This window comes from Equus caballus, chromosome 2 (assembly GCF_041296265.1).
Source record: "Equus caballus isolate H_3958 breed thoroughbred chromosome 2, TB-T2T, whole genome shotgun sequence".
NCBI classification, from domain to species: Eukaryota; Metazoa; Chordata; class Mammalia; order Perissodactyla; family Equidae; genus Equus; species Equus caballus.
In genome coordinates, this window is record NC_091685.1 from 17,649,133 (window position 1) to 17,676,859 (window position 27,727).

General features: G+C 40.2%; 1 protein-coding gene across 3 annotated transcripts; it reads right to left on the reverse strand.

Annotated features, from left to right (window-relative positions):
* Nucleotides 1-8,775: 8,775 nt before the first annotated feature.
* ZFP69B (ZFP69 zinc finger protein B) lies at nucleotides 8,776-20,058 on the reverse strand. Of its 3 annotated transcripts, none has more exons than XM_005607172.4 (6): nucleotides 19,754-20,058; nucleotides 18,807-19,085; nucleotides 16,290-16,375; nucleotides 14,428-14,554; nucleotides 14,072-14,167; nucleotides 8,776-10,885 (listed from the first exon to the last, which is right to left on the reverse strand). In XM_005607172.4, exons 2-6 carry the CDS (start codon nucleotides 18,931-18,933, stop codon nucleotides 9,717-9,719), a joined length of 1,605 nt encoding a protein of 534 aa, XP_005607229.2. In that variant the 5' UTR covers nucleotides 18,934-19,085; nucleotides 19,754-20,058; the 3' UTR covers nucleotides 8,776-9,716. The 3 variants fall into 3 exon arrangements, with proteins under 3 accessions (XP_005607229.2, XP_005607227.2, XP_070104937.1); XM_005607170.4 differs by having other exon boundaries at nucleotides 18,807-19,239; nucleotides 19,754-19,882; XM_070248836.1 differs by having other exon boundaries at nucleotides 18,807-19,239; nucleotides 19,765-19,849.
* Between the last annotated feature and the right edge of the window lie 7,669 nt (nucleotides 20,059-27,727).

A 27,727-nucleotide genomic window follows, 5' to 3' on the forward strand; every position in this document is an offset into this window, starting at 1 on the left:
GATGGCAGGATAGTAGGGAACTAACAGGCCAAACACTGGAAAGCCGAGATCCAAGATAGTAATCCAACTTGGAAAGAACTTTTGCCCTGAGGTCATTTACCTCGCTGAAAAATTATAATCTTCCTTTTGCACTTCAAAAAGAAAAAATAAATAAAACACAATGTGTGGGAATGAAATAGAAAGCCCTCTGTACAATAATTGGGACTCAAAAGGGCTACACCCTTAGGATGAGGATGAATTAGTGGAACGGCAGAGGAATTTACAGGCTGGGGTCAAAATACCTGTCTCAAGGGGCTGGCCCTGTGGCCGAGTGGTTAAGTTCACGCGCTCCGCTGCAGGCGGCCCAGTGTTTCGTTAGTTCGAATCCTGGGCGTGGACATGGCACTGCTCATCAGACCACGCTGAGGCAGTGTCCCACATGCCACAACTAGAAGAACCCACAACGAAGAATACACAACTATGTACCGGGGGGGCTTTGGGGAGAAAAAGGAAAAAAATAAAATCTTTAAAAAAAAAAATACCTGTCTCAAGTCTCAATCTTGGTTTAAGGTGGTCTCTGACTGTGATGCCATCAGATGCCTGGCAAAAGCAAATACAAATCCTCTCTGGAGAAAAGCACTATAACCGTAGGCCTTAAGTTGTTCCTACACATAAGTTTTCATAGAAATATTAAGTACAGAATTAAAGATAACCATGTACACAAGGAAATTAGACTCTTTTAGTGAGTTTTTCAGCAGAAACACAAACAACAGAAATAGACCTGTGAAGATAATTGCTTTTGGAATTATCAGATGTAAACTATAAAACAATTTATGTTTTCTTTGGTCAAAGAAATGAAAAATAACTCAGTTTTGGCAGGTACCTGGAAACTATAAAAAGTAACAGAAAAGATATAATAAACTAAATAGAAATTCTATGACTGAGAAATATAGTAACAAAATGAAGAATTCAGTGGATGCATGTAACAGCAGATTAGATATAGTTGAATAGAGAATAAATGAAATGGAAGGTAGGTCAGAAGAGATTATCTAGAATGAAGCATTGAGAAACAAAAGGATGGAATATACAGAAGAGAGAATAAGAGACATCGATGATACTGTGGGAAGATCTAGCATAAGTTTAAGAGGAGAGAAGGTAGGGGCAACAACAGTATTTGAAGAAATAATGGCTGAACATTTTTCAGTACCTATGAAAGCCACCAAAAGACAGATTTAAGAAGCCAAATAACTCTCTAACAGGATAAATAAAAAGAAATCCACACCTAGACGAGTCATAGTGAAACTTCAAAAAACTAAAGACAAAAAAAGAAAATCTTAAGGGTTGTTGTGGTGGCCTTAAAACACGCCCACACCTTCCTCCAATAGGTGGAGACTAATTCCTCTCCCCTTGAATGTGAGGCAGACTCAGTTCTGAAGAAAAGAATGCGGTGGAAGTGATAATGTGTGATTTCAGAAGCTAAGTCTTAAAGGAGGTTGCCACTTCTGCCTTGAACACTCTTTAATTGCTTGCTCTGAGGAAAGCCAGCTGGATAACCAGCATCAGTTTGCCAGCCACATGAGTGAGCCATCTTGGAATTGTACCCTCTAGCTCCAGTCAAGCCTTCAGATAACTCCAACCTTGGCCAACGTCTTGACTCCAACCTCATATTGACTGCATCTTGAGCCAGAACCTTCCATCTAAGCAGCTTCTGAATTATTGACTCGTGAAAAATGTAAGATTAAAAATGTCTATTTTTAGGCCATTAAGTTGCAGTGTTATTTGTTACGCACCAATCACTAACTAATAACAGTGGCAAAATTTGATAACTAACACAAGTGGCATTGTGACAGCTAACTTACTATCAGCAATAATGGAAGTCAGTAGACAGTGCAATGAAATCTTCAATGTGTCGTGAGGAAATAGTTGACAGCCGAGAATTCAATGCAGAGTTAAAAAAAAAAATACTTCGGCCGGCCCAGTGGCACAGCAGTTAAGTTCACATGTTCTGCTTCAGCAGCCCAGGGTTCACCGGTTCGGATCCCAGCTGCAGACCTACGCACTGCTTGTCAGGCCATGCTGTGGCAGGCATCCCACATATAACATAGAGGAAGATGGGCACGGATGTTAGCTCAGGGCCAGTCTTCTTCAGCAAAAAGAGGAGGATTGGCAGCAGATGTTAGCTCAGGGCTAATCTTCCTCAAAAAAAAAAAAAAAAGAAAGAAAGAAAAGAAACAGACTATAACTACAGACAATGATATCGATGAATCTCACATAGTGTTGAGCAAAAGAAACCAGACACAAAAGAAATACACACCGTGTGATTCCATTTATATAAAGTTCAAAAACAAGTGAAATTAATCTATAGTGCTAGAAGTTACCCTTTGGAAGATAGTGACTGGAAGGGGAGCACAGGAGTGCTTCTGGAACGCTATAATTTCTAATTGTAATCTATGAGCTCGTTACATAGATGTGTTTAATTTTGAAGATTCATCAAAATATTTGTCTACATGAATGTACTTTTCTGTTATAACTTTCAGGGCAACCATGAAAAGAACAGAAGTATAATATCTAACTTCAAACTAGGAAAGAGGAAGAAAGGAAGATAAAATATAATCAACCCCGAAGAGAATAGCAATAAGAAGTGTGGAGTTGTTTTATAGAGGATAATCAAGGGATGTCCCTCTGATGAGATGCTATTTTAATAGAGACCTGAAAGAGCTCAGGAAGTGAGCCACTTTGATAACTGGAGAAAGAGCATCTTCGCAGAAGGTAAAGGCCCTGAGGTGGGAGCATGTGTGGGCATATCACAAACCAGCAAGGAACATTGGATCTATTCTGAGAGAAATGGGAAACCCTTGAGGGTTTTGAACTTAGAAACAGGATGGTCTGACTTACATTTTAACAGAATGATTTGGGTGCTAGCTGGAGAATGAACTGTGGGGGATACAAGTGCGCAATAATCCAAGTGAGGGAAAATAGTGAACTGGACCAGGTAGTAGCAGTGGAGGTGATGAAAAAGGTACCTTTTGAAGATAGAACCACAGAATTTTCTGATGTATTGAATATAGTTTAGAGAAAGAGGAGTCAAGAATGATTCTGATTGCTAACATTGGTAATACCTGTATTCTCTCGTTTGTTTTCTTTATACCTTGCTGTTTCTCCATAAATGAGCATTTACTTTTTTGTAGCAAGTTAAAAAACCATAAATTGCAATATTGATAGTTTCTATTTTTGAGTGGTTACGGGTACCTAGCATAACAAACCTGTTGTTTAGTGCCTATAAAAATGCCTCTTTACAGGTGGAAAAATAAGATTAAGAAAAATGAAGTAATTTGACTAATATCACACAATTAGGGAGCTGTTGAGCTGGAATCTGAATATAGACTTTTATGACTCCCGAGTGCAAGCTCTTTACCACTCTGCTATGAAGGCTTAGGACCTGAGCACCATCTAATATTCAGTGAAAAACAATTGCAATTCCAAAAGCATCTACAACATGAGCCTAATGATGTAAAAGCACAAACAGACAAGAGGACTCGAGAGAACAAAAATGATCTTCTATGTTATTGTTATCCCTGTAATAAAGGATACCAAAGCATTATTTTAGCCCTAGTGGACTGTGTACTGAATTGTCCAGGTTGGCTTTCCCCATGAAACAACACCTATGAATAAGTATTGCATTTTTGGAAAATTAAAATGAGAGAGGAAGAGAGAAAGTGGAGTGAAAGGGGAGAGGACACACATCCCATAGAGTTGGGAGAAGTAGTGTAGAATATTAAAGTTCATCCAGAAATTTAAGTAGGTATGATATTGTATTAGTCTGCTCAGGCTCCCATAACAAAATAACATAGCCTGGGTGGCTTAAACAATACAAATTTATTTTCCACAGTTCTAGAGGCTGAGAAGTCCAATGTCAAGGTGCCAGCAAGGTAGGTTTCATTCTGAGGGCTCTTCTTTTGGCTTATAGGCAGCGGCCATCTCACTGTGTGCTCATGTGACCTCTTCTTTGAGCTCCACAGGGGAGAAAGAGAGAGAGAGAGCCCTCTGGTGTCTCTTCTTATAAGGGCACTAATCCCATCACAAGGGTCCCACTCTCATGACTCATCTAACTCTATTTATGTCCCAGAGGCCCCATCTCCAAATACCACCACATTGGGGCATTAGGGCTTCAACCTACAAATTTGGGGAAGAAACTTATAGAAAAATAAAAGTAAATAGAGGAGATTTACCTGTTTTGAAATCTATTACATATGTTTCTGTCATCAAAACCATGTTTCATTGGAGAATGTAAAGACACAGATGGATGTCACACACAGCCCAGCCTCCCATCTCAGCAGTTTAACCCAGTAGCTGAGGTATAGTTCCTATCCAGCTCTGGGACTGCTTAGCTGTGCAACCTTGGGCATACCACTTATCCTCTCAAATCTTTAGGTCTTCATTTATAAAATGGGGGTAAATAATAGTACCCACTTCACAGGGATGATGTAGTTCTAAATAAGGTCATCTATGTAGCTGTCCATAGTTTATTTGGCACATACAATCAGTTGAGAAAGGATAACATAGAATGAGGGGCATCTGGATAGTTGACTAGAAATTTGGAAAGCACAAATGTTTGGATCCTCAACTGCGTCGGATGTAAAAACACAAACTCAAAATATAGGAAATAACCTTCTCAGTGATAAGATTCTCAAAAGTCACAAAAATAAATTCTATATAGAGTGATGAGCTACGTATAAAAAATGTAAAAATGGAATACATACACGCACAAAGAAAACTGGAAGATAATTTGGATGTTTGTGTATCTGAGGGAAATTTTTCTATATGGATCCCAGACACCATTTATTAATTATCTCAATTTACAAATGGAAAAATTGAGTTTCTTTTCTGCCCTCTCTGTGGGGGACCCCTGTTCCCTGGATCCTTTGCCTCTTTTTTGTTTACTTACTTGTTTTGGTGAAGCCCATCCTCCTATACCTTTCTAAGAAAGGGTGCATGGAAGGTAAATTTTGACACTTGGCATATCTAAAAATGTCTTTATTTTGCCCTCACTCTTGTTTGTAGTTGGCTGGGCAAAGAACTCTAGACTGAAGGTCATTTTTCTGAAAAATTAGAAGACATTATTTGATTGTAACTGTGAGAAGTCTAAAGCTGACACCGAACCTGAAGTGAGTTCTCTCACCTGTTGTGCAGCAAGCCAATCTCTGACACGGGCTGTAGTGGAAGAAAGTAGGAATTTTATTATTGCACAGCGCTGAGCAAGGAGAGAGGGCAGCTAATTCTGAAATTCCACACTCCCCAAAAAGCTAAAAGGGTTTTTATTTGGGGTTTTAGGTAGGGGAGGGGGAGCGTATGGCCTTGCTGGTCGGAGCTTTCCCACCAGCCTGTCTTTGGCCTTGAGACACTTGCAGAGAGGAGGGAGCCCATGAGCTTGCTGCTCAGCAGCTTTCCCACCAACCTGTATCTCTTTGCAGAGAGGAGATCACGAATCCAGGTGCTTGTCCTTGGCTGTGTCTGTCTCCATGGAGGATAGTGGATTCTGGAGCCAGGAAGCCAGAGAGTAAGCAGGGAATGAGTGTTTTGGTTTCAATCCCATATATGCTGGGTTTAATGTAGGGAAACTTATATCAGGGTTGGTATCAAAGCTTTTCTGATTTCCATATAGGTGAATAACCTATTATCTTGCTCCAGAAACTTTTAGGACATTCTCCTTTCCTTTGGAATTGTGATATTTCATAATGACGTTCCTTGGTACGGGTTCTTTTTGGAAGCAGATTGCCTGGGTTCAAACCCAAGCTCTGCCATTTACTCTCTGGGTACCCTTACTGAGCCTCTCTGTGTCTCTATTTCCTCACCTGTAAAATGAGAATAACAGTATTACCCACTTCAGATGATTTTTCTGAGAATTAAATGAGTTAATATCATAAAGTACTTAGAAGAGTACCTCATACATTGCAAGTGTGTGATAAATGGTAGCTATTGGTATTTACTGTGCTGAGTACATGGATCCTTTTAATCTGAAGATTCATGTCGTTCAATTCTGAAAAATTGTGTATATGCACGTATTTCCTATCATTCAGTTTCTCTTTGCTTTCTGGAGTTTGGGAGCTCAGTCTACATGTGCAGGGGGTTTGGGTCATTGACCTTGATTTTTCACTGCGGTATCCATAATTGTCAGTGCTTTTGGGGAGGGAGGGGCAAATAGTTTCTCCAGAGAAGACTCCTCCAACCTCCTGCCAGGGTGAAGGTGTGGACTGTTGAAGTGGGGGATCCTGGCTTTCACTGACACAGGGGGCTGAGGGTCTCACAGTTCAGTACGGTGACTTACATTAGTCTCCATTAGCCCTGCTTCTTACGCCTCATCTCTACCGTGTCTGCTGTCCCCAATTCCAGATCAACTCCAGTCCTTCTCCAGAGAACAAACTTCTAGTCTCCTTTGGGATGAGGGAAGGTGGTAATGGAATGGAGAAAGGCATGAGAGGGAGGGATGTGCGTTCAGCAGCCCACAGTGTAGGGTAGATGAGAGGACCTCAGGATCTAACCACAGAATTTCAACCAATCCTGATTTTCAGCCCCTTGTCTTCCATGATGCCCGGTGTCTCCAAGGCCTCAGCCTTCCTGGGGACCTCCTCTGGCCTGTATACTTTTCAGTAGGCACTGATGAATCAGTAACTTCTCTTCTGTTTTCTCACTACCAAAAATGTCTTGACATTTGTCTACTGCTGTATTCTCCCCCTGCTCCTGTATTGTCTTTTATCTTCCCCCAATTTTTTTCTTTCAAATTGATTTTTCTTTCTTTCTTTCTTTTTTTTTTTTTGAGGAAGATTAGCCCTGAGCCAACATCTGCCACCAATCCTCCTCTTTTTGCTGAGGAAGACTGGCCCTGAGCTAACATCCATGCCCATATTCCTCTACTTTATATGTGGGATGCCTCCCACAGCACGGCCTGACAAGTGGTGCACAGGTCCACACCCGGGATTCAAACCCGTGAATCCTGGGCCACCAAAGCAGAATGTGTGAACTCTGGGCCAACCCCTTCCCCCAATTTTTTATAAACTCACATTTACAAGACAAAGATAAACTCATGTGGTTAATCAGCCATATTTAGCTGCATTTTTAGCAAATTAATTTAAAAATACTCTTCGATCTTAAAAGTGTGTCATTTATGACTTGCAGTTCTTACAGGCCTATCAATTCTGATCTATTTGCGAAGAAAAAAATAAAAAAGATTTCCTCACCTACACAATCTAGGTATGCAAGTATAGAGATCGCCTTTCTCTATCGTCATCATGGATACATAATTCAACTCAGTTCAAATCAAAACAACCCAACAAATATTTATTGAGTCCCTACTGTGTGCCAGGCACTTTTCTAGGCACTTGTGATCCATCAGTGAACAAAACAGATCCCTGCCCTCATGAAGCTTACATACCAGCAAGGGAAGACAACAGTAAACAATAAGCATAAGAGGTCTGTAAAGTATCTAGAATGTTAGGCGATGCGTGATGGAATAAGAAACAATAGGGCAAGTTAAGGGGGCTTGGGAATGTTGGAGTAGGGCATAAGGGACAGGGTGCGGTATTAAGTAGCATGATCAGGATAGGCTTCAGTGAAAAGGCAACAGCTGAGCAAAGATGAGAAGGTGAGGCTGCAGGATATCTGAAGAACAGCTAGTGCAAAGGCCGATGGCAGGAAGAAGACTGGGGTTCAGGAGGGAGGTCTGGGTGGACATGTGAATTTGGCAGTTAAATAGAGATGGTATTTTAAGCCATAAGACTATATGAGGTCATTGAGGCAGGGACTGTAAAGAAAAGTGATAGTCAGGACTTCCACTTAAAGAAGCAATCAGAGAAACCCAAATTCTTGGGAAATCTAAAACCATAGAAACATGGTAGAACATACAGAAGGAACAGTGTGTATCCCCTCTGTCCTTTGACCCATCAAAGTCACACAAGGACTTAAGAGTTAGAGGCCAGTAAAAAAAAAAAAAAGTAAATGTAGTAATGGGAAAAAAATCTAGAAATAATGGCATATATTATAAATTCTGGATTTACAGCTTTACTTTTGATAGTTTATACTGACAATGTTCAGTCAACTGAATTGTTCTGCCACATAAGAGTAAGAAGTTGAGACTGACCTACCTCCAATTATGTTGGGACGGATGCAGTATCTATTAAGTGTAGTGAAGTACTATGAGTCAATTCCTCCACTTTCTCCCTCATACTTCCCTGCCTCAACATGGCCCCTGCAGTCACCTGCTCCCTGGTCCTCTTTGGTGGGCCCCTAGATGTCTTGTTCTGGGGGCTATCTCAAAACACCCTCTCAATCAACAGAAAGCACATTTTCAAATCTGCTTGTCAAAGGGCAAGTTAAAAACAATTAAAATGCAAGCCACCAATCTCAGTATAGCTATCTTCAAAAGGCATCACTATGTACTACGGAATTATGGCCCAATATTTTTAGGTGTAGGTTGTTTTTAAAGAGTGCTTATCTTTTAGAGATACATCCAGAAGTACTTATGGATAAATTAAAAAAGCACCATTATGGACTGAAGTCTGCATAAACATTGCCATAAATAATTCCTAGGCTTCTTCAACAGCATTACAAATGCGACTTTTAAAAAATTCTTGCAACAAAATACCAAAGGCATTGACAAGGAGATGAGACTTATGGCATAGATATGCACAAACATACTAATTTGACATTACATAAGAGTCTCTTGCCATTATTAATCATTTGCATTCTCTACAGCAGGAGAGGCAAACTACGGCCCTTGCGTTAAGTGCAACCCGACACCTGTTTTTAAAATAAAATTTAATGGAACACAGCTACATCCATTCATTTATGCCAGTGTTTCTCGAGTAGGGACAATCTTGAACCCCAGGGGACATCTAGAAATGTCTGGAGGCATTTTTGGCTGTCACAAGGGATGTGGGGACTACTGGCATCAAGTACTGGCATCTTGTGGCCAGAGATATTACTAAACCTACCAGAGCTGCCCATAACAAAGCATCCGGCCCAAAATATCAGCAGTGCCAAGGTCGAGATACCCTGGCTTACAAACTGTCTCTGGATGCTTCTGCACTAAAACAGCAGAGTTGAGCAGTTCTGACAGAGATCCTAAGGCCACAACACCTAACATATTTACTATCTGGTCCTTACAGAAAAAGTTTGCAAATTCTTCTCTATACAAAAATCATAAAACATACATAAGTATCTCATGTATAGTAGGTTATCTATCAATTCTAGAAAGCTTCATTTAACATTATTTCTTTGAGAAATGAGCCAACCAACATTTTTATTTATACCTTTTCTAGCCATACAAAGGCCAGTAAAAGGTTATACTATATTTTATTCTGATTCATTAAACGGATATGTAACACAGTGATTCTCAGAAGCCAGTCCACAGATCACCGATCTGCCTTGATGAAGTTTTCACTGGCCCATACTGAAATGAGAAAAATAATTTGGGAGATTTTCATAAAGCTGACTTAACTCAATGTAAAGCTCATTCTTTATGATTATATCCTTCTTGCCCACATTTTTAAATATTAAAATGCCCTTTCTTTTCTTAAACAATGCTGATAATAGGTGGGTTTTTAATATGGCAAAACTAATAGTTATAACATTGGGTCAAACCATTTTAAAAAACGTATTGGTTCTTGAAATCCAAAAGTCAAAAACCCATTAACTTAGAGGCTTTTGCTCCAATATGAGGGTGCTTTGATGTTGAACATATTTCACATATCATTGCTAAAAGTATTTCTTAAATGTGTTTTGCAATGTCTAATAAGTGACGAACTGCAGCTGAAGGCTTTTCCACATTCATTACAGTCATAAGGTTTTTCTCCAGTATGAATTCTCTGATGTTTAGCAAAGGATGAATCATGCCTAAAGGCTTTCCCACAATGACTGCATTCATAAGGTTTCACTCCAGTGTGGACTCTCTGATGGATAGAAAGATGTATTCTCTGGCTGAAGGCTTTCCCACATTCCTTACATTTATATGGTCTTTCCCCAGTATGAGTTCTCTGGTGTTGAGTTAGGTACGTGCTATGGCTGAAGGTTTTACTGCATACCTTACAAATATAAGGTTTCACACCAGTGTGAATAATTTCATGTTGCCTAAGGTGTCTAATCTGGAAAAATGCTTTTCCACAGTTTTTGCATGTAAAAGGTTTCTCTCTAACGTGAGTTCTCAAATGCTGGATCAGCCCAATGCTCTGGCTGAATGCTTTCTCACATACACCACATTCATAGGGCTTCTCCCCAGTATGAATTCTAACATGTTGAGTAAGAGATGACGGATGTCTGAAGGTTTTCCCACATTCCTTACATTCATAGGGTTTCTCGCCAGTGTGGATTCTCTGATGTGGAATAAGGGATGAACTTTGGCTAAAGGCTTTTCCACATTCTTTACATCTGAACGGTTTCTCTCCAGTATGAATTCTCATGTGTTCTGTAAGGTGAATGAGCTGTTTGAAGATTTTTTCACAAATATTACATTCAAAGGTTTTCATTCTTGTATGACTCTTTGAATGATTAATTAAATCTAAACTGTATCTAGTTCTCTTTCCAGATATGTCATATTCATGGTTTCTTTTTCTTGGAGGACCTACTGGTCCTGGAATAACTTCTGAGCTCACATTAATACTTCTCTCAAATCTGTTAGATTCTCGGTCTCTCTCCTGAGTGGGTGTGTTCTTGTGGGTCAAGGGGATCTGCCCTTCACCCATTCCTTGATTTTCCTGGTGGCTTTTTAACTTATCACATTTTGAGACTCTTCCCAATGGAGAATACAACATGCTTCCTCTTGTGGACCTTTCCATCATCAGGCCATGGTGTAATTCTTCCCATGACACGTCATTCTTTAAGGGTGACTCTTTGGTTTCTGTTTTACTCTCCAAGTCTGAAAGAATTCCAAAATTACAAATGACCCATATTATTCACTGCACTTTAAGAAATAAATGGCCATAGTGAGAACAGGAAGGAAAAAATATAACATATACGAGGTAAAGGAAGCTTGGACTGTCTTCAAATGCGATCTTGCCACTAGACAGCTAATACGAAAGGAAGTGAAGAAGTGGTCAAAGAAGCTGTTAGAAGTATGTGACGTGACTTTAAGAAACTGGAAGGAGTTCATTTATGTGAATTGCAAGAGGAAATGGAATAAGAAGAGAGCATTATTGTAAGGGCAAATATCAAGAGTCAAGATTAAAGAAGACAGGATTCAAATACCATATCATCTCCAGCCCATATTTCTATGACAAAAATTTCTTTATTAAAAAAAAATTTAAGTATTTATCTCATACTTTTTACACATTAAAATAAAACATTAAATAATATACAGATACATTCACCAAAAAAGAATAGCCTCTCTCAATCTCATCCTCATTTCCTCTGGTCTCTTAGGATTTTGGAATACATGCATTCAGACATTTCCCAACAATCTGTATATGTGAATGTGTGCATTTATATATATATGGCCATAAATGTACATATGCACTAAAAAAAGGGATCACGGTGTTCATATAGTTCTGTAACTGTTTTGTTTTGCTTTTTAACTCAACTATACCTTATGGGCCCCCTTCCATGTCTGTACATTTAGATTTATCTCATTCTTTTTAACAACTGCATTGCATTCTACTTTGTGGACATATCGTAATTTGACTTTTCCCTCCTGAAAAATATTTAGGTGGTCTCCAAATTTTCACTTTATCATTATACATACATTTGTATACACTCCTGTCAGTATTTCATAAGATTTACTAAAGAGGAATTCTTGGGTTGTGCTCTCAGTATATGTGGGCGCCTTTCCCTGCAAACTCACTGGATTTTTATCAACCTTCATGATTTTTGCCTATATATTAATTAATGGTTTCTAAATTTGTGACAAAATATTAACTATGCTGTAAAATCTTAAAGGATAGAGAATAGATATTCTATTCATAGTATACATGGCACAATATTTTTGGATGAGGGCATTTCCCTGATTTTTACTCTTCCTATTCCTATCCATCCATTCTAGACCCTGCCATCCTAAAGCACCAATATTTCCTGTTCAGAGCAAAATCTTACTCCTCAGGATTTCTAATCTCACTTCAGTAACAGCACATACAAAGCGCTCAGTGATAGCTAGACACATTTTGGAGTGGACTTAAAAAGCAAATAGAGATGTTTATATTACTTACTATCCATAATAGGGAGTCACTTAACTTTTCTTTTTATGGTAAGAACAAGATAAATGTTACATTTCAAGTGGTCAAATGTAGTGGTAGCATTCAAAACAATTCAGAAAAAGAAAATAAGACATCAACAAATGCAACGAGAAATGACAGTCCTAGGCATGAGGTGATGGGAACGTGGCTCAGCACATCATCAAGAGAGATGAAAAGAAGTGCATCTAGCAGTAACATCAAAGAAGAAGCCATGGGGAATGAGGGAAAAACTGACAGTAGAAAACATGATACAGTCTTGCTGGCAAATGATTTCTAGTATTTGAGACTGAAAGGAATGAGGAGTCAGGATGAGAAGTTCGTTTGGGAGAGAAGATGGCTTCTGATTTTGGACATACTGGGGTTGAAGTGACACAGTAGCTCTATGCAGAGATGCCCTAAACACCAGGGATATGTGGGAATAGAGTTCATACGGACGTGTAAGGCAAAGATGAAAATATGGAGAATACAGGTGTCAAAGGGCTAGCTGAAACCCTCACAATGCATCTGTGGGAGTTTCTACAGAAATAGAAAAGCAGAGTAAAAGGCTCCTCGGGGATTGTGGCAGAGACTGCTGGCTGTTCACTGAAATCTGCTCTCCCCATTTCTGGACACACAACTACCCTGTACTTCCCAATCTTCCTTGAATTGATTGAGTGAAGTCCCCCATTAAACAAATGAATGTAAGTGATGTGGACCACTCCAGGCTGGCCCATAAAAACCTCCCGAAGGAGCTCCTCTGTGCTCTTATTCTACTGCTGGCTGAATTTAGAAGATGCGGAGGCCCTAGGGGATGCTGGAGCCACCGTGTGGAAGGAATCTTGGTCCCAGATTCGCCAGGTGGAGAAGAACTGTCCATTGAACTAACAGTTCCCCCAGACCAGGACACGAGCAAGAAACCCCTATTGTGTTTGAGCCAAGTTTTAAAGTCTATTTGCTGCCGTAGTTTAACCTATTCTAACGAAGGCAGAAATGATACATCTGCATTAAAAAAGATGTTGATGAGAAGCACTGAAAAAACAATAAGAGAGAGAGACAAGACAGAAAGTACTAAATTAGTTGGTGGAGGAAATGATACCAAGGAGGTGGCGAGGTCTCTGGACCTGAATTCTGCATGTAGGACAGCAACATAAGAACATAAACTGGAGACAGAATGATTAGAATTCAAACACTGACTCCACCACGTAGTAGATAAGTGACCCCATACAAATTTCTTAGCCTATGAGGCCTCTTTCCCTCATTTGTGAGATGGGGCTGAGGGAGGCACAGGACTCACAGAGGCCAGCTAGGCAAACAGCTGTCATTATTCCTGATCTTACAAGTTGAAGAACACTGTTAAAAGCCATTGGATTTGGTAAGAAGGAATGCAGTGGCGATTTCTCAAAGAGTCATAAATTATCTGAAATAAAATGTTAAATTACACAGGTTAGAATCAGAGTTGAAGCTATGATCACAGAATAAAATTGAGGAAAAAATATTAAATGGAATCATGAGAGAAAGTGAAACCCCTGATAAATGACATGAGAATCTGGGGAAGGGCGGTGCGTTTAATGAGGAGAGATCCATGAATAGCTGAATGGACAGGAGAAGGAAATTATGATCAGGGTAAGGTGTGGAATGCTGGAAAAAGCAAGAAAATCATGAAAGTCAGGTCAGGAGAAATGGTGCAGAAGGCTAACGCTGATGAGAAAGGCATCTCTTTTCCTCTGACTCCAAAGAAACTAAAGAGAAGAGGCAAGTGCAGGAAAGGGTAACAGAGTGGCAACCAGGTTTCTCGTGGGTCCCATGCAGATGGCTTTTGCCTTCCCCACAGCCTGGAGAAGCCATTGAGTGGAACTCTCTCGCGAAGCTGACCAAGGCCCCATCTGTCTTGCTCTTACCTGAAGTTGGACCGTCTGAAATCTCTCTCTCGATCAGCCATGGTTCTTCTCCTTTCTCCAGCTGGGAAATCACACCAGGTTTGGAAAGCTGATATCCTGCTCACGAAGAAATAAAAACTACATGTGCTGAGGTCAAAGAGTCATCCCAAGAATTTAAAAATAGTTCTTTGGGATTCAGGCCTTCTGAAGGGTATAGGGGAAAGACCAGCGCAGAAAAGACCAAAGCAATCCTGAATTGCTGTTCGGAATGAACTAGAAACCTCTGATACAGAACTCAAAACCCAAGCATAGCACTCAACTTAGAAATAAAGACTTTCTTCCAATAGGTAGGTTCTAGTCACAGAACCCATCCTTACCCACTGAGACCAGGTTCCCATAGTTCTCCAGCATCACCTCCCGGTACAGAGTCCGGTGACCAGGGGCCAGCTGCCCCCACTCCTCCTGGGTGAAGTCCACAGATATGTCCTTGAAGGTCAACAGTTCCTAGAATAACAAGTATGTTCCTTTTCAGCCAGAGTTCAGGAAAGTTGTTCTGACCTTGTCCGGATGCTAAGAGATTCTAGCCAAGTTTTCCTGGAGACTCTCTTGAAAACTGATTGCCTGACACTCTGCTGGAGGTTACAAAACAAGGCAGAGAGCGTGTAAGTTGTCTTTTGCAACTTATGACTTGGCTGAAGGCAAAATGCTCATGCAATACTAAAGAACGCCACAGAAAAGCATATAGTATTTTAGATTAAAAACAATAAATACCAGGAATATTTGAGAAAGGGGAGAGTTCAAAAGGGGCTAAGGCCACAGGAGAAGACGGACCTTTGTTGGGCTGAAAGAATTGGTTAAAATGAGAACATTTCAGCATAGGTAAATACCCTTAGCTGGGCATTTCTTTTAGTAAGGAAAATATGCAAGAACAACACGTTTGTGGAGGGAGCATGAATTCTGCCTAGTAAGGAAGATCCCTTGACCAAAGCAGACACTGTGTTGTGCAGTACCAAAGCCTGTTAGGTATCATCTACGTAAATTAAACCATCATTTGATAGTTTTTCTTTTGTGAGGAAGATTGGCCCTGAGTGAACATCTGTTGCCAGTCTTCCTCTTTTTGCTTGAGGAAGATTGCCGCTGAGCTAACATCTGTGCCAATCTTCCTTTGTTTTATCTGGGATGCCACCATAGCACGGCTTGACACGTGGTGCCAGGTCTGTGCCTGGGATCCGAACCTGCAAACCCCGGGCCGCCAAAGTGGAATGCTCAAACTTAGCCAGTATGCCACCGGGCCGGCCCCTGATAGTTATTTTTTTAAAAAACTATCAAATGCAAAGAGAACCCAGAAGCCAGAAAGCTGAGATAATAAAAAATTCCTTAAGTATGGATTTAATGCTTTTTATGTATTGTAAATAATTCTGGAATGCATTTCAGGCCTATTAGGCTGACATTAGCATCCACCTTTAACCAATGAGAAAACTGAACTTGAAGGTTAAAGACGTGGGATTGAACCCTGTACCATGCGACTCTGGAAGCTGAGATCCACTTTAAAACTCTTCTGTTCTCTAATAATATCTCCTTCTATATCGGTTTTCTCTTGAGTACTCCAGAATTTTCTGAGTTTCCCTATGCTTCCAGGGCTTGGCAACATAGAGCTTTGCCAGTTGCCAGTGGGCTTTCTGAATAGCTCATTTATGATACACAGACAGTGCTGAACTGCTCTTGGAAGTCTGCTTTCCTTTTCCGCTCAGCTTATTTAGTTTGTGCCCTTTGTGACCTGCCAGTAGGTTCCCTACTCACTTCTGTTTTCATCTACACTTCTGCCCCAGGACGTGACCAAAAATCCCCTCTTACTGGTCATTAATAAAGCGTATACATCTGCAAGAACATCAGAACCTAAAATTAACCTCCTGTTAATTTTTAACTGTTGCTAAAAAGGTTTTACAGTGTTTGCCTTTCCCCCAGATGACATCAATGAGGTTTAAGGACAAGAACTACATGACACCCTGGCACGATTTTTAAATTTGTTGGATAAAGGACTAGAGGTTTGCTAGAAACAAGAGGGTTCCTGAGGAAGGTTACTACTCGTGGGGAATTATCTGTGAAATCAGTTGATGCAGCCTGGTTTCAAAGAGGCTAAGAAAATCCAATCCAGGAAGTTGAGGCAAAGAAAATCAAAGTCCAAGGCTCTTAAATTCTGAGAAACAATTTCAAAGAGTGACAGGAAACTCCAACCCACCTGGAATTCTGCTGTTGAGGGCCCAGAGGCCACGTCATCCTCGAAACGTTCTCCCTGAGTCTCATCAGCATCCTGAGACAGCAGAGCTGGGGAAGGAAAAGAGCCAGGAGGTCTGCATCTCCCCAAATCCCCCAAACAGAAACAATGCCTGCAGGCCAGCCGAATGTGGCTCCTCTCTCAATACCTTCACAAACAGGGACATTCAGAGCGACTCAAGAACAGCCTGAGGGCTCCTTAATGAGGAGGACCTGCAGTGTGTTGTTTGGGGATTAACGTCTCCCAATGTTCCACGCTGGTCCAAAAGCACACATCTACCAGGCCTCTCCTCTGTTCAAAGATCCCCAAAGCTTCCCCACCGACAGGAGGAAAACTCCAAACACTTTACCAGGGTCTTCAAGATCCTCCGCAACCAGGCCAAAGCAGCTTCTCCAAACACCATCCTTCATCCCCTGGACACACCCACCCACATAATCCTACTCACCCTTCTTTGAACGTACCCGGATAGCACCCACCTCAGTCCTTTTACCAGGGGCCTACTCAGTGAAAAACTGAGTTAAGCTTCTGGACCAGTTCAAGTGAAGTTTTCTCAGACACCCTTAATGAGAAGAAAAGTTTCCTCTCCCCTCTTCTCCCCAAAACCTTGGTTTTGGTCCCTACTCTAGCATCTATCTCAGGCCGTCTCCTATTATATTTATTTGTATAAATAAATATACAAATTTATTTATATAGCATATAAATGTATACATAAATATATAAATATATAAATTTATACATATATAAAATATAAAATGTATTTATATAATAAATTATCGAGGGGATAATTATCTCCCTTGATTGAATATTAGTATGAGTATATGGGTAGAAACTGTATCTGATTCATTCTTCTTCCATCTGCTCAAGTGTTAAGCACAACATCCTGCCAGGTGGCTAGAATTCAAGAAATCCTGGCTGAATTTAAGGTATTAAAAATATAAACCAGGAATTAAGGCACACAAATTATTGTCCTCGTGTTTTTTCCCAGCTTTTTATCATGAATATTGAACATTCTTATATCCGCCACCAACATGCAACAATAGTTCGCATTTGCCATATTCGCTTCATCTACCTAGATTTTTTTCCTGAACCATTTCAAAGCTGCAGAATCATGATACTTCATCCCTACATACCTCAAACACGGATCTTCTCCTACACAACCACAGCACCGTTCACCACCCCCAAGAAAGTTAACAGTAATTCCATAGTATCTAAACATTCAGTCAATATTCATGTTTTCTCAACTGTTCCCAAACTGTCTTTTATTCTGGATTTTTTCCAAACCAGGAGGCAATCAGGGTTCACACATTCAAAGTGGTTGTCACCTCCAGGCTCTTACTCTAGAATAAAACTTTCCCTTTTTTCATGACATTGGCTTTTTAAGAGACCAGAGCAATGTGACTATCCTCACAGTGGGGTTTACCCTATTTCTCCATCCCATCTTTTCTCTAAACCAGAAGTTCAGCCTTTAAGCTTAATCTAGGATCCGGTAAAACATTTTTGGCAGGAATACTCCATGGGTGACACCACATGTTTTATATTACATTACCCAGAAGGCACAAAATGTCAAGTTATCCCATCTTTGGGACACTTGGTTAAGATAGTGACCACCAGATGTCACCATTGGAAAAGTATGTTCTCTCCTTGGCATTTAGCAAGTAACCTGTGGGGGTGATACTTTGTCACCATGTGAATATCCTGTTCCCCATCAGCCTTATTTCATTTACAGTAAAATCTTCTATCATTCCTTCTACATTTATTACTGGCAGGTATTGTCTATAAAGAGCTTTCCCTCAACAACCTAAATGATTGTTGATCTAAATGATCTAAAATGATCTAAATGATCTGAAATGATCTAAAAAGCAACTCCATTCCCATAATAGTCTATTTTCAACATAAGAAATCAGTGTATTAATCACCTCCAATGTAGACAAATGAGTCCCCCCACTTCTTTCTCTATTTTAAGTGTCATCATGAACTTGTGGAATTTTATTTATTCAAGGTGTTACAACTGTCTCAAATTTGTCCAGTGGAAGCCCCTCACACCTGGCTGTTCCATCCTTCCGAAACACATCCATTAGTCTTTGTGCTCTTTCTTGCTTTCTAACCCAAGTTGCCCAGGTTCACCAGGACATCCCCTGCTGCCTCTGCTCTTGACCCAGCCACCGAGCACCCGGACAGGGCCCACATTTGATTCACATTTCCTCACCACAAAATAAGGAAAGTCGGGCAAGTCTTCCCTGCCCCATGCGCCCATGGGTGAAAAGAAAGACTATATATACAGCCATGACACTGAAATATTGGTTTTAGGTTGAACTGACCACTCCTGCTCAGGAAAACCCCAGGCCAGGAGCCATAATCAAGAACTCCAGAGACCTTTTACCCATTGTCTCCCCAAGAGATGCTTCTGTTCAGGTGTCTCCCTTCCTTCTCACACTAGAGGATGCTGCTTTTCCTCCATCCCACCCATCAGTCTATTCTCACCTTCTCCTTCAAACATCTTAGTCACCCCCTCCCACAGGGGCACCGCCTCCTTGGCCTTCTTCGGATGGTGCAACTTCACCCAGGTGCTGGCCTCGGTGGGCAGGGTGATCAGAAGCCGCTGCAGCATGATGACTCCGGCACTCCTTTCCGGGGGCCTCTCGAGCCTCAGGCCACAAGGCAGAGTGTCCAGGTTGGGCTTGTCCACTTTTGATGAGGAAACTGCCCGAGACTCTGACGGGGAGCTTCACAGTTGTACAGGTGTCCGCCACTCTCAGGCACCTGGGGAACACAGGGTAGCAAAATCCAGAGTCTGGACCTTTTAATGTCTAGGCTTTCAAGGAACACCTCCCATCTCGAGCTCCATCTCTCAGCAGGTAGCTGAAGGCTCCAGGTATGGATTCTAAGCAGCCACCTCTGCAGTCTCCTGGCAATGCTGGGCAGAAAAGATCAGAGTCAACAAAAGGATCTAGAAGGCTCAGCTACAGGGTTAGAATTCCACAACTTGCCCCAATCACTGAAAGATTTTTACAAAAGATACACGGAGACCGCGGATATACACAGCCCACACGGTCCAAAACACTGTGCTGGTGTCAGGAAGCAGAGAGATGACTAAAATCCAATTCTTTGTTTTAGGCAGTAGTACTATGTTTAAAATAGTCTGAGATTTAGAATCAAAAAGGATCTGGGTTTGAATCCTAGCTCCTTCCGTTGTCGGCTGCATCAAATCACGTAAGCACTTTAACCTCGGTTCCCCCTTCCTAACCGGAGAGGACAAGCCCTCCTCCAGGACTGCACCCGCCGGGCCCTGCCCTCGCAGCCTTTGTCCGACTCCGGGGGCGCTGGGTGCACCGCGCGCCACGGGCGACCGCGGACGGGGCGGAGCGGAGCCGGCTCTTCCTCGCTGGTCCCCTCCCCAGACCCCGGCGAGCCCCGCTCACCCCACTCACCCCACTCTCACCGGCTCCGACCGCACGCCCACGCCCTCGCCCTCGCCCTCGCCCTCCGGCAGCCACCGAGATGCTCCCACGGAGTGCAGCCCCGGCCGCTGCGCCTGCGCGGCAGCAGCCTCCGCGCGTGGTTCCCAGCGTCCTCCGGGGCAGCCTGCCGGCTCGCTGCCTCCCCCGCGGGATGCTCGCCCGGCGGTCCCGTCCCTCTCGGCTTGCCAGCATCCCCGGACCCGAAGCCGGGTGAAGCAGCCCTGCTCCTGCGGAAGGAAACGGGGCTGTGTTCTCGTCCACCCTAGAGACTACTCAACGGTACCAGCTCTCCTCTGCGGAGAATAGTTTGTGAATCTTTCTGTGGGGAGACGTGAAAGCCTTGACAAACGGGAAACATCTGTATCATTTTTTTTGTCGAAACAACGTTGGTATAAAAGAATCGATACCTCTTTCACTTAATATGTACGTGGAAAAGACTAAAAATGGAACGGAATCCAATGTTTCATTAAAAGAATACCACGATCAGGTAGTTTTTTGTTCTAGTATTCAGTAAGTTCTTAGGTGAATTGCTTTACCAGAAAATAGACAATAGCAAAATAATTGTTATATATAATCTCACGAAACAGAGGTAACATTGCTAACATTTGGTGTACAGACTACCTACACACACCCACGGTTTATGGTTTTTCATGTATTTTATGTATTTTCTGCAAAAAATGACTATAATGTAATGCTGTTTCATTGCTGGGTTTTGTCTCCTCGATAAAATAGGAGTACATCATTCCCAAGTATACTTCTACATCAATAGCTTACAAAAATAACAATTTACAAAATAGAATAAAATTATGTACTTGCTGGCTGTTACTAAATGTTTGTGTTTCCCCCTCTCCCACCCCCAAAAAATTTCCTATGGTGAAGCCCTAACCTCTAGTGCAGCTGTATTTGAAGTAAAGAAGTAATTAAGATTAAATGAGGTCATAAGGGTGGGGCCCTGATCCCTTAGGGTTAGTGTCTTTCTAAGAAGAGACAGGAGAGGGCTTACTCTCTCTCTCAAAGTGCAGGCACGGAGGAAAGGTGATGTGAGGGTTTAGCAAGCAAGAAGACACCATCTACAAGCAGGAAGAGAGCCCTCACCAGAAACTGACCCTGCCAGACCTTGGTCTGGGACTTCTAGCCTTCAGAACTGTGCAAAAATAAATCCCGTTGTTTAAGCCACCCAGTCTGTGATTGTTATAGCTGCCCACGCAGACTAATGCATTAGCATATAGTATTTACATAGTATGAAGCTTTGTTCTCAGTACATTACAGATTTTAACCGATTTAGTCCTCATAACAATCCCTTGAGGTAAGTACCATTATTTATTCCCACTTTGCAGATAAGAAAACTGAGGTTTGGAGAAGTTGCCTCATACAGCTTGCAAGTGGTGAATCCAGGCAGTCTACACTCCTATCTGCTGCTCAACAAAAACACAGCATAAACTATAGTAAGATGTGAATGGTAGAGTCTGGTAGTGGTGCATGGATGCTCACTGTAAATTCTTTCAACTTTTCTGTATGTTTGAGTATTTTCATAATAAAATATTGGAAAAATATACCTAAGAATAAACAAGAAGAATCATGCGGGACATCATAAATAAAACTACAAAAGTTACTGATTTAAATGGAGAGAATAGTGACATATGCCATATCCATGGATTGGAATGGAACATTCTAAATATGTCACTTTTCCTCTGTTTTAATGCTCCTTAATGAAAATCTCAACTTTTCTTTTTACTAAATTAAGTGATTCTAAAATTTACCTAGAATGGTCAGTATTCCAGAATGTCCAATAAAATTTTCGAACCATGATGAAGTCAGACTTCCCTAACCAATGTAAGTGGTATAAATTGCCCTACAAATATAATACAAGATAAAATCTTGTATTAGAGAGGCAAATAATCGAAATAAGAAAAAACTAATGCCAAAATAGACTCATAAATTAGTGAAATGAAATTGGAAGCCCAGAAACAGGCTTGATAATTTAATTAAATTTAGTATATTATAAAAGTGGCATTTCAAATTAGTGGAGTAATGAAAGATTATTCGATGGGTCATTAGGACAACTAGTCAGCCATTTTGGGAACTGTATTAGTCTGTAGTCTGTTTGGGCTGCTACAACAAAATACCGTAGACTGGATGGCTTGAATAGAAGAAATCAACTTTCTTACAGTTTTGGAGGCTGGGAAGTCCAAGATCAAGGTGCTGACAAGGTAGGTTGCATTGTGAAGCCTCTTCTCTTGGCTTGTAGGTGGCTGCCTTCTCGCTGTGTGCTCACATGACCTCTTCTTGTGTGTGTATAGGATGAGAGAGAGATTTCTTTGGTGTTTCTTCTTATAAAGACACTAATCCTATCCTTATGATCTCATTTAACCTTAATCACTTCCGTAATGGCCCTATATCCAAATATAGTCACATTCGGGCTTCAACCTGAATTTGAATTTGGGAGAGACACAAACATTCAGTCCATAACAAGAACAAATCAAGTAGGGTTTCTACTACGTGTGTTACACATCATAGAATTTCAGGAAAGCTAAGTTTTGTTTTAAAGGGAAAGTAAAACTATCAAAATGTTCTGAGAAAGGTGATTTTATACATGGTTTTGTGATTGTCTCTTTTATTTGCAAGTAACAAGTTCACCAGAATTGCTTTCTAAGTTAAAAAGATGATGATGATGATGATGATGGTGATGGGGTGATTATTGGAAGGAATCTGGAGTGTCTTTGGCAATCCAGAGAAGTGATTAGCACAGTCTGTGGAAGGTAGGAACTAGTGTGTCTCTGGGCACGGCGAAATAAGGTGCCCAGAAGGATGACCTCTAAACCACCGCCCTTAATATGGTTCAGTTTTAGCAACTCCCCGTCTGTGTTGCTCAATTCAAAATTCTCGATATTGGCAAGATCATTTGATCAGTGAGCTGTGACCAGGGGGCAGGCAGTGTCCCAGTAGAGACCTGGTTTCTGAGCACTCACTCCCATGAGTAGGCCAAAGTCCCCAACAAAGGGGAAATGTTCCAGACTAAGGAAAAAAGATGAATGCTCCTTAATTCATTTAATGACACAAATAGAACTTTAATGCTAAAATTTACTTTTTTAAGTACAAAAAAGTATAAATTTAACTTATGACTACATTTCAAATATTCTAAATAAAATATAAGCAATAGAACTAGCAATGCATTAAAGAAATAACATATATGATCAAGCAAGGTTTTCCCCATGGTGTTTCAATCTGAGGAAATGTACTGACATAATCCATAACATCAAATTCAAAAGGAAAAACCATGTGATCGTGTCAATAGCTACTGAAAAGGATGTTAATAAACTTCAGCAGTCATTACTAATGTATCTTTATTTGTTTAAAAAGTAGTTTTAGAGCACTTACTGTTTATCAATCATTGTTCTAATTAATATACTAAAAACTCTCAGTAAAATAGGAATAGAAGGAAATTACTTAAATATAACAAAGACAATTGACAAAAGACAATAGAAAATAGCATCCTAAGTGGTACAACACTAAAACCATTTCAATTAAAATCAGAAACTTGCCAGCACGTTATTTTTAACATTGTCTTGGAGAATTTATCAAATACAATAATACAAGAAAGCTAGCACAAATATTGGAAGAGAGAGAGCTATATCTTTTTGCTGATGACATGATGGAATATCTAGAAAAACCCAAGTCTCTAATAAAAAATACTAGCATTCATAGGAGACTTTCATGTGAGGGACTTGCCTCATAACAAATATACAGAAATACGTATCTTTCTTGCTCTAAAAATGAGCACCTAGAATGAAATGGGGGAAATATTCCATCCTTAATAGCAGTGAGAAATTAAAATATTTAGAATAAATTTAATAATAAGAAAATGTAGAGGAAGAAAATGAAAATAAAAGTTATTAAAAGCCATAAGACAAGTTTTGAATAAATGTAAAAGCATATTAAATTTGAGAAAGATTTGATATCATAACTGTCAAATAAGATAAAACTTTATTGCAATTTCTATTAAAATCCAAACAGGGTTTCATTTTGATTTTGGAACTAGATATAAAGATCTTAAAATTTACACGCAAGAATAAGGGTTCAAGAAAAGACAAGAAAACTAAGAAAAAGAACAGTGATGGGACACTCGCCTCACCAGATATCACAACATACTGAAAAGTCATTATAGCCAAGAGTTATGATACTGGTGTGAGAAATGCCAAATAAACCAATGGAACAGACTTGGGATGCAAGAATAGATTCTAGTAGATGTGAGAATTTTTTAAATGACGAAGATGGTAGCTCAAGTCCATAGGAAATGGATGAATTGTTTAATAAGTGAAGCCTATAGAATTTATCAATCTGGAAGAAAATAAAAATAGATCCCTATCTTGAATCATATTAGAAATAATTCCAGTTGTATTAAACTCTTGTTACCGAACTAGGTCCGTTTTGCCTGCCGCACAGTATGCCAATCACTGAGATAACGAGTTTTGCATCAGAGGAAAGGTCTATTCACAAGGCAGCCACACAAGGAGATGGGAGAACAAGTCTCAAATCTGCCTTCCCGAAAATGAGGATTAAGGATATTTATGGGATAAACGGGCAAGGTGGTCTGAAGTGTGGGGATAGATGATCAGAGGTAAGGAAAAGTGACGTGACTGATGATCTGAACAAGTGTAATCAAGCGTCACGGCTCTTCATAGGATGCATGTTCACAAAGTGGTGGTGGTAGCATGATCTGAGGGTGGAGTTTTGCCCCCCTAACCTCAAAGGCTCACCTATCAGACATTCTCACAGGCTCAGTTGATGCGTTGGTGGTCTCAACTGGCCTAAACTGGACAAGGGGTTGACTCTCAGCTCCTAAAAAACCACTTAAGCACCTGTTACCATGGTGACCCAAGCATCAGAGATGTTATCCATAAGGAACCTTGTGAGAGTCTGATAATATGTTGTTTATCTACATGACTTTTAAGAATAATCATTAATGGCTATCTGGCCACCGGTTTCACTCTCAACGCGTTGTCTCTTAAAAAACAAAACTAAAATCTTGCAAGAAAATCCGAAAGAGTACATATACAGTCTAACAATGGGAGAAATGCTTTTAACCAAGTCTGGAAACCCAGTCAACATATTTAGCTATATAAAAATTAAAAACTTTTGTAGGCAAAAGATGCCTTAAATAAAGTCAATATACAGATGACATATATGAAACAAATGTTTGTAATGCAGATGACAAAATATGTATTTGATTGACTCTAAAATATAATTTCTTTTAAAATACACCATTATTTATGTACCACTAATAAAGAAAAATGCTACAATTAAATTAATGCACAATGCTTTCTTATAGCTTAAATTTTATTTTATACTTTGTTAAAGCATTCTTTCAGACTATTTTTAGGCATAGATTTTTATCATACCGCATACTATTCTGTTTCTGCACCTTTTTATGTACATTATAACTTTTTCATTGTAATGCCAAACCTCTTTGTAACTTTTAAGACATTTAAAATCGTAATTAAACTCAACACATTCAGTACCAACAATGTACCTAACTTAACTGATGCTTGGGCACTCACAGTCAATGACAACAATACCTAAACTACTGACTTCAGGTCAGCTTCAGCCATGTAAAAAAGGGTGGGGGTGGGGAGAGAAAAAATAACCCTATGGGGAAATGGGCAAAGGATATGATGCCATAATTCACATAAGAGAAATCCAAATAGTCAACAAGCACATGAAAAGATAGCCAAATATGCAAATTAAAAGTAATAATGAGACACCACTTTACACCCAAACTGGGCAAAAATAAGAACTATAACAGCTATTGCAAGTGGGAATGCAGAGAGAGAATATTCCCATACATTGCTGAGAGAAGTGGGCACCAGCCTTTTTGGAAAGCAATTGGGCAACATCTCTCAAAATAAAAAATATATACGTCTTTTGGAAGATATACAGATCGCCAATAAACACATGAAAAGATGTTCAACATCACCAATTCTCGGGTAAATGCAAGTCAAAACTACACTAAGATGCCACCTTACACCTGTTAAAATGGCTATAATCACTAAGACTAAAAATAACAAATGTTGGAGAGTGTGTGGAGAGAAGGGAACTCTTATACACTGCTGGTAGGAATGCAAACTGGTACAGCCACTATGGAAAATAGTATGGAGATTCCTCAAAAGACCAAAAATAGAAATACCAGGGGCCGGCCCGGAGGCGCAGCGGTTGAGTGCGCACATTCTGCTTTGGTGGCTCAGGGTTTACCAGTTGGGATCCTGGGTGCAGACATGGCACCGCTTGGCAAGCCATGCTGTGGTAGGCGTCCCGCATGTAAAGTAGAGGAAGATGGGCACTGATGTTAGCTCAGGGCCAGTCTTCCTCAGCAAAAAGAGGAGGATTGGCAGCAGATGTTAGCTCAGGGCTAATCTTCCTCAAAAAAAAAAAAAAAGGAAAAAGAAATACCATATGGCTCAGCTATCCCACTACTGGGTATCTACCCAAACAACTTGAAATCAACAATCCAAAGTAACATATGCACCCCTATGTTCATCACAGCACTATACACAACAGCCAAGACACGGAAACTACCCCAGTGCCCATCGACTGATGATTGGATAAAGAAGATGTGGTGTATATATACAATAGAATACTACTCAGCCAGGAAAAAAGACAAATTCATTCCATCTGCAACAACATGGAAGGACCTAGGGGAAATGATGTTAAGTGAAATAAGCCAGACTGAGAAGGACAAACACCAGATGTGAAATACAAACAAGCACATGGACAAAGAAAACAGTTCAGTGGTTACCAGGGAAGGGGGGTGGGGGGTGGGCACAGGGGGTGAAGGGGAGCACCCATGTGGTGACAGACAAGAAATAATGTACAACTGAAATTTCACAATGATATAAACTATTATGAACTCAAATAAAAAAATACATATATATATACATACTTCTTTTGGTAAAGGGACTCCCAAGAATGTATCCCTGGTAAGAAAAGCTCTCTTACAAAGGACGACCGTACGAGGATGGCTGTTGCAGCTCCGCTTCGACTGGCAGAAGACAGGAAAGTCAAAGCCCACCAGTATGCAAACCGCTGAATAAGTGATGATATACCCACACCCAGGACACAGTAAAGGCCTGATAAAAGAATGAATTAGCGCTCTGCCGTCATTTGGCAGGATTTCCATGAGATATTTTTAAGTGAGAAAGTATTACAGTAAACCATATGAACTTCTTGATATTTGATCAGTTTTAACATACGAAAAGGCAGTTTCATATGATTTAGCTTAATAATTATCCCCAAAATATGTGTATTTATGTATATATGCATATCTATGTATGCATATATACTAATATATACAAACATATGTTGGTAGGGATTGTCTGAATATAGAGAAAAATACTTACCGGGTTGTTAACATGCACAAATTAAAACGAATATAACATGATCTGAAAATAACATGATCTGAATATAACATGATCTGAATATAACATGATCTGAAAGCCACTGAGCTCGATCTGGGGTTTTATGCCAGATGATGTTGGCTGCATCATACTGAAGCTCTCAACTTCCTTTTTTATTTCAATACATTCAAAAAGAGAACAAATTTGTCTACTGTAAATAGGAAAGTATTACATGCCACAAAAGTACAATAATAATATTAAATCCAAGAAGTTAAACATTTAAATAAAACAATGAACAGAAGTAATAAAAAATCCAGTCAATTTACAAAAGTGCATATCTGAAAATAAGTTTCTCAATGCAAAGAATGAAATTGTTTATCCATTTAAAAGTGGGGAGAGATATTTATATTGATGTCACTTACTAAAAAAAAGATAGGCTTCTGTATTAATCAGAAATTTCCATCTTTCAGTTTTGATATGAGCCAGCACTGGAAATCCCAATTCACATGCGTGCATAGTGGATAAGGGCAAGATAATTGCATTCTTGATGGAG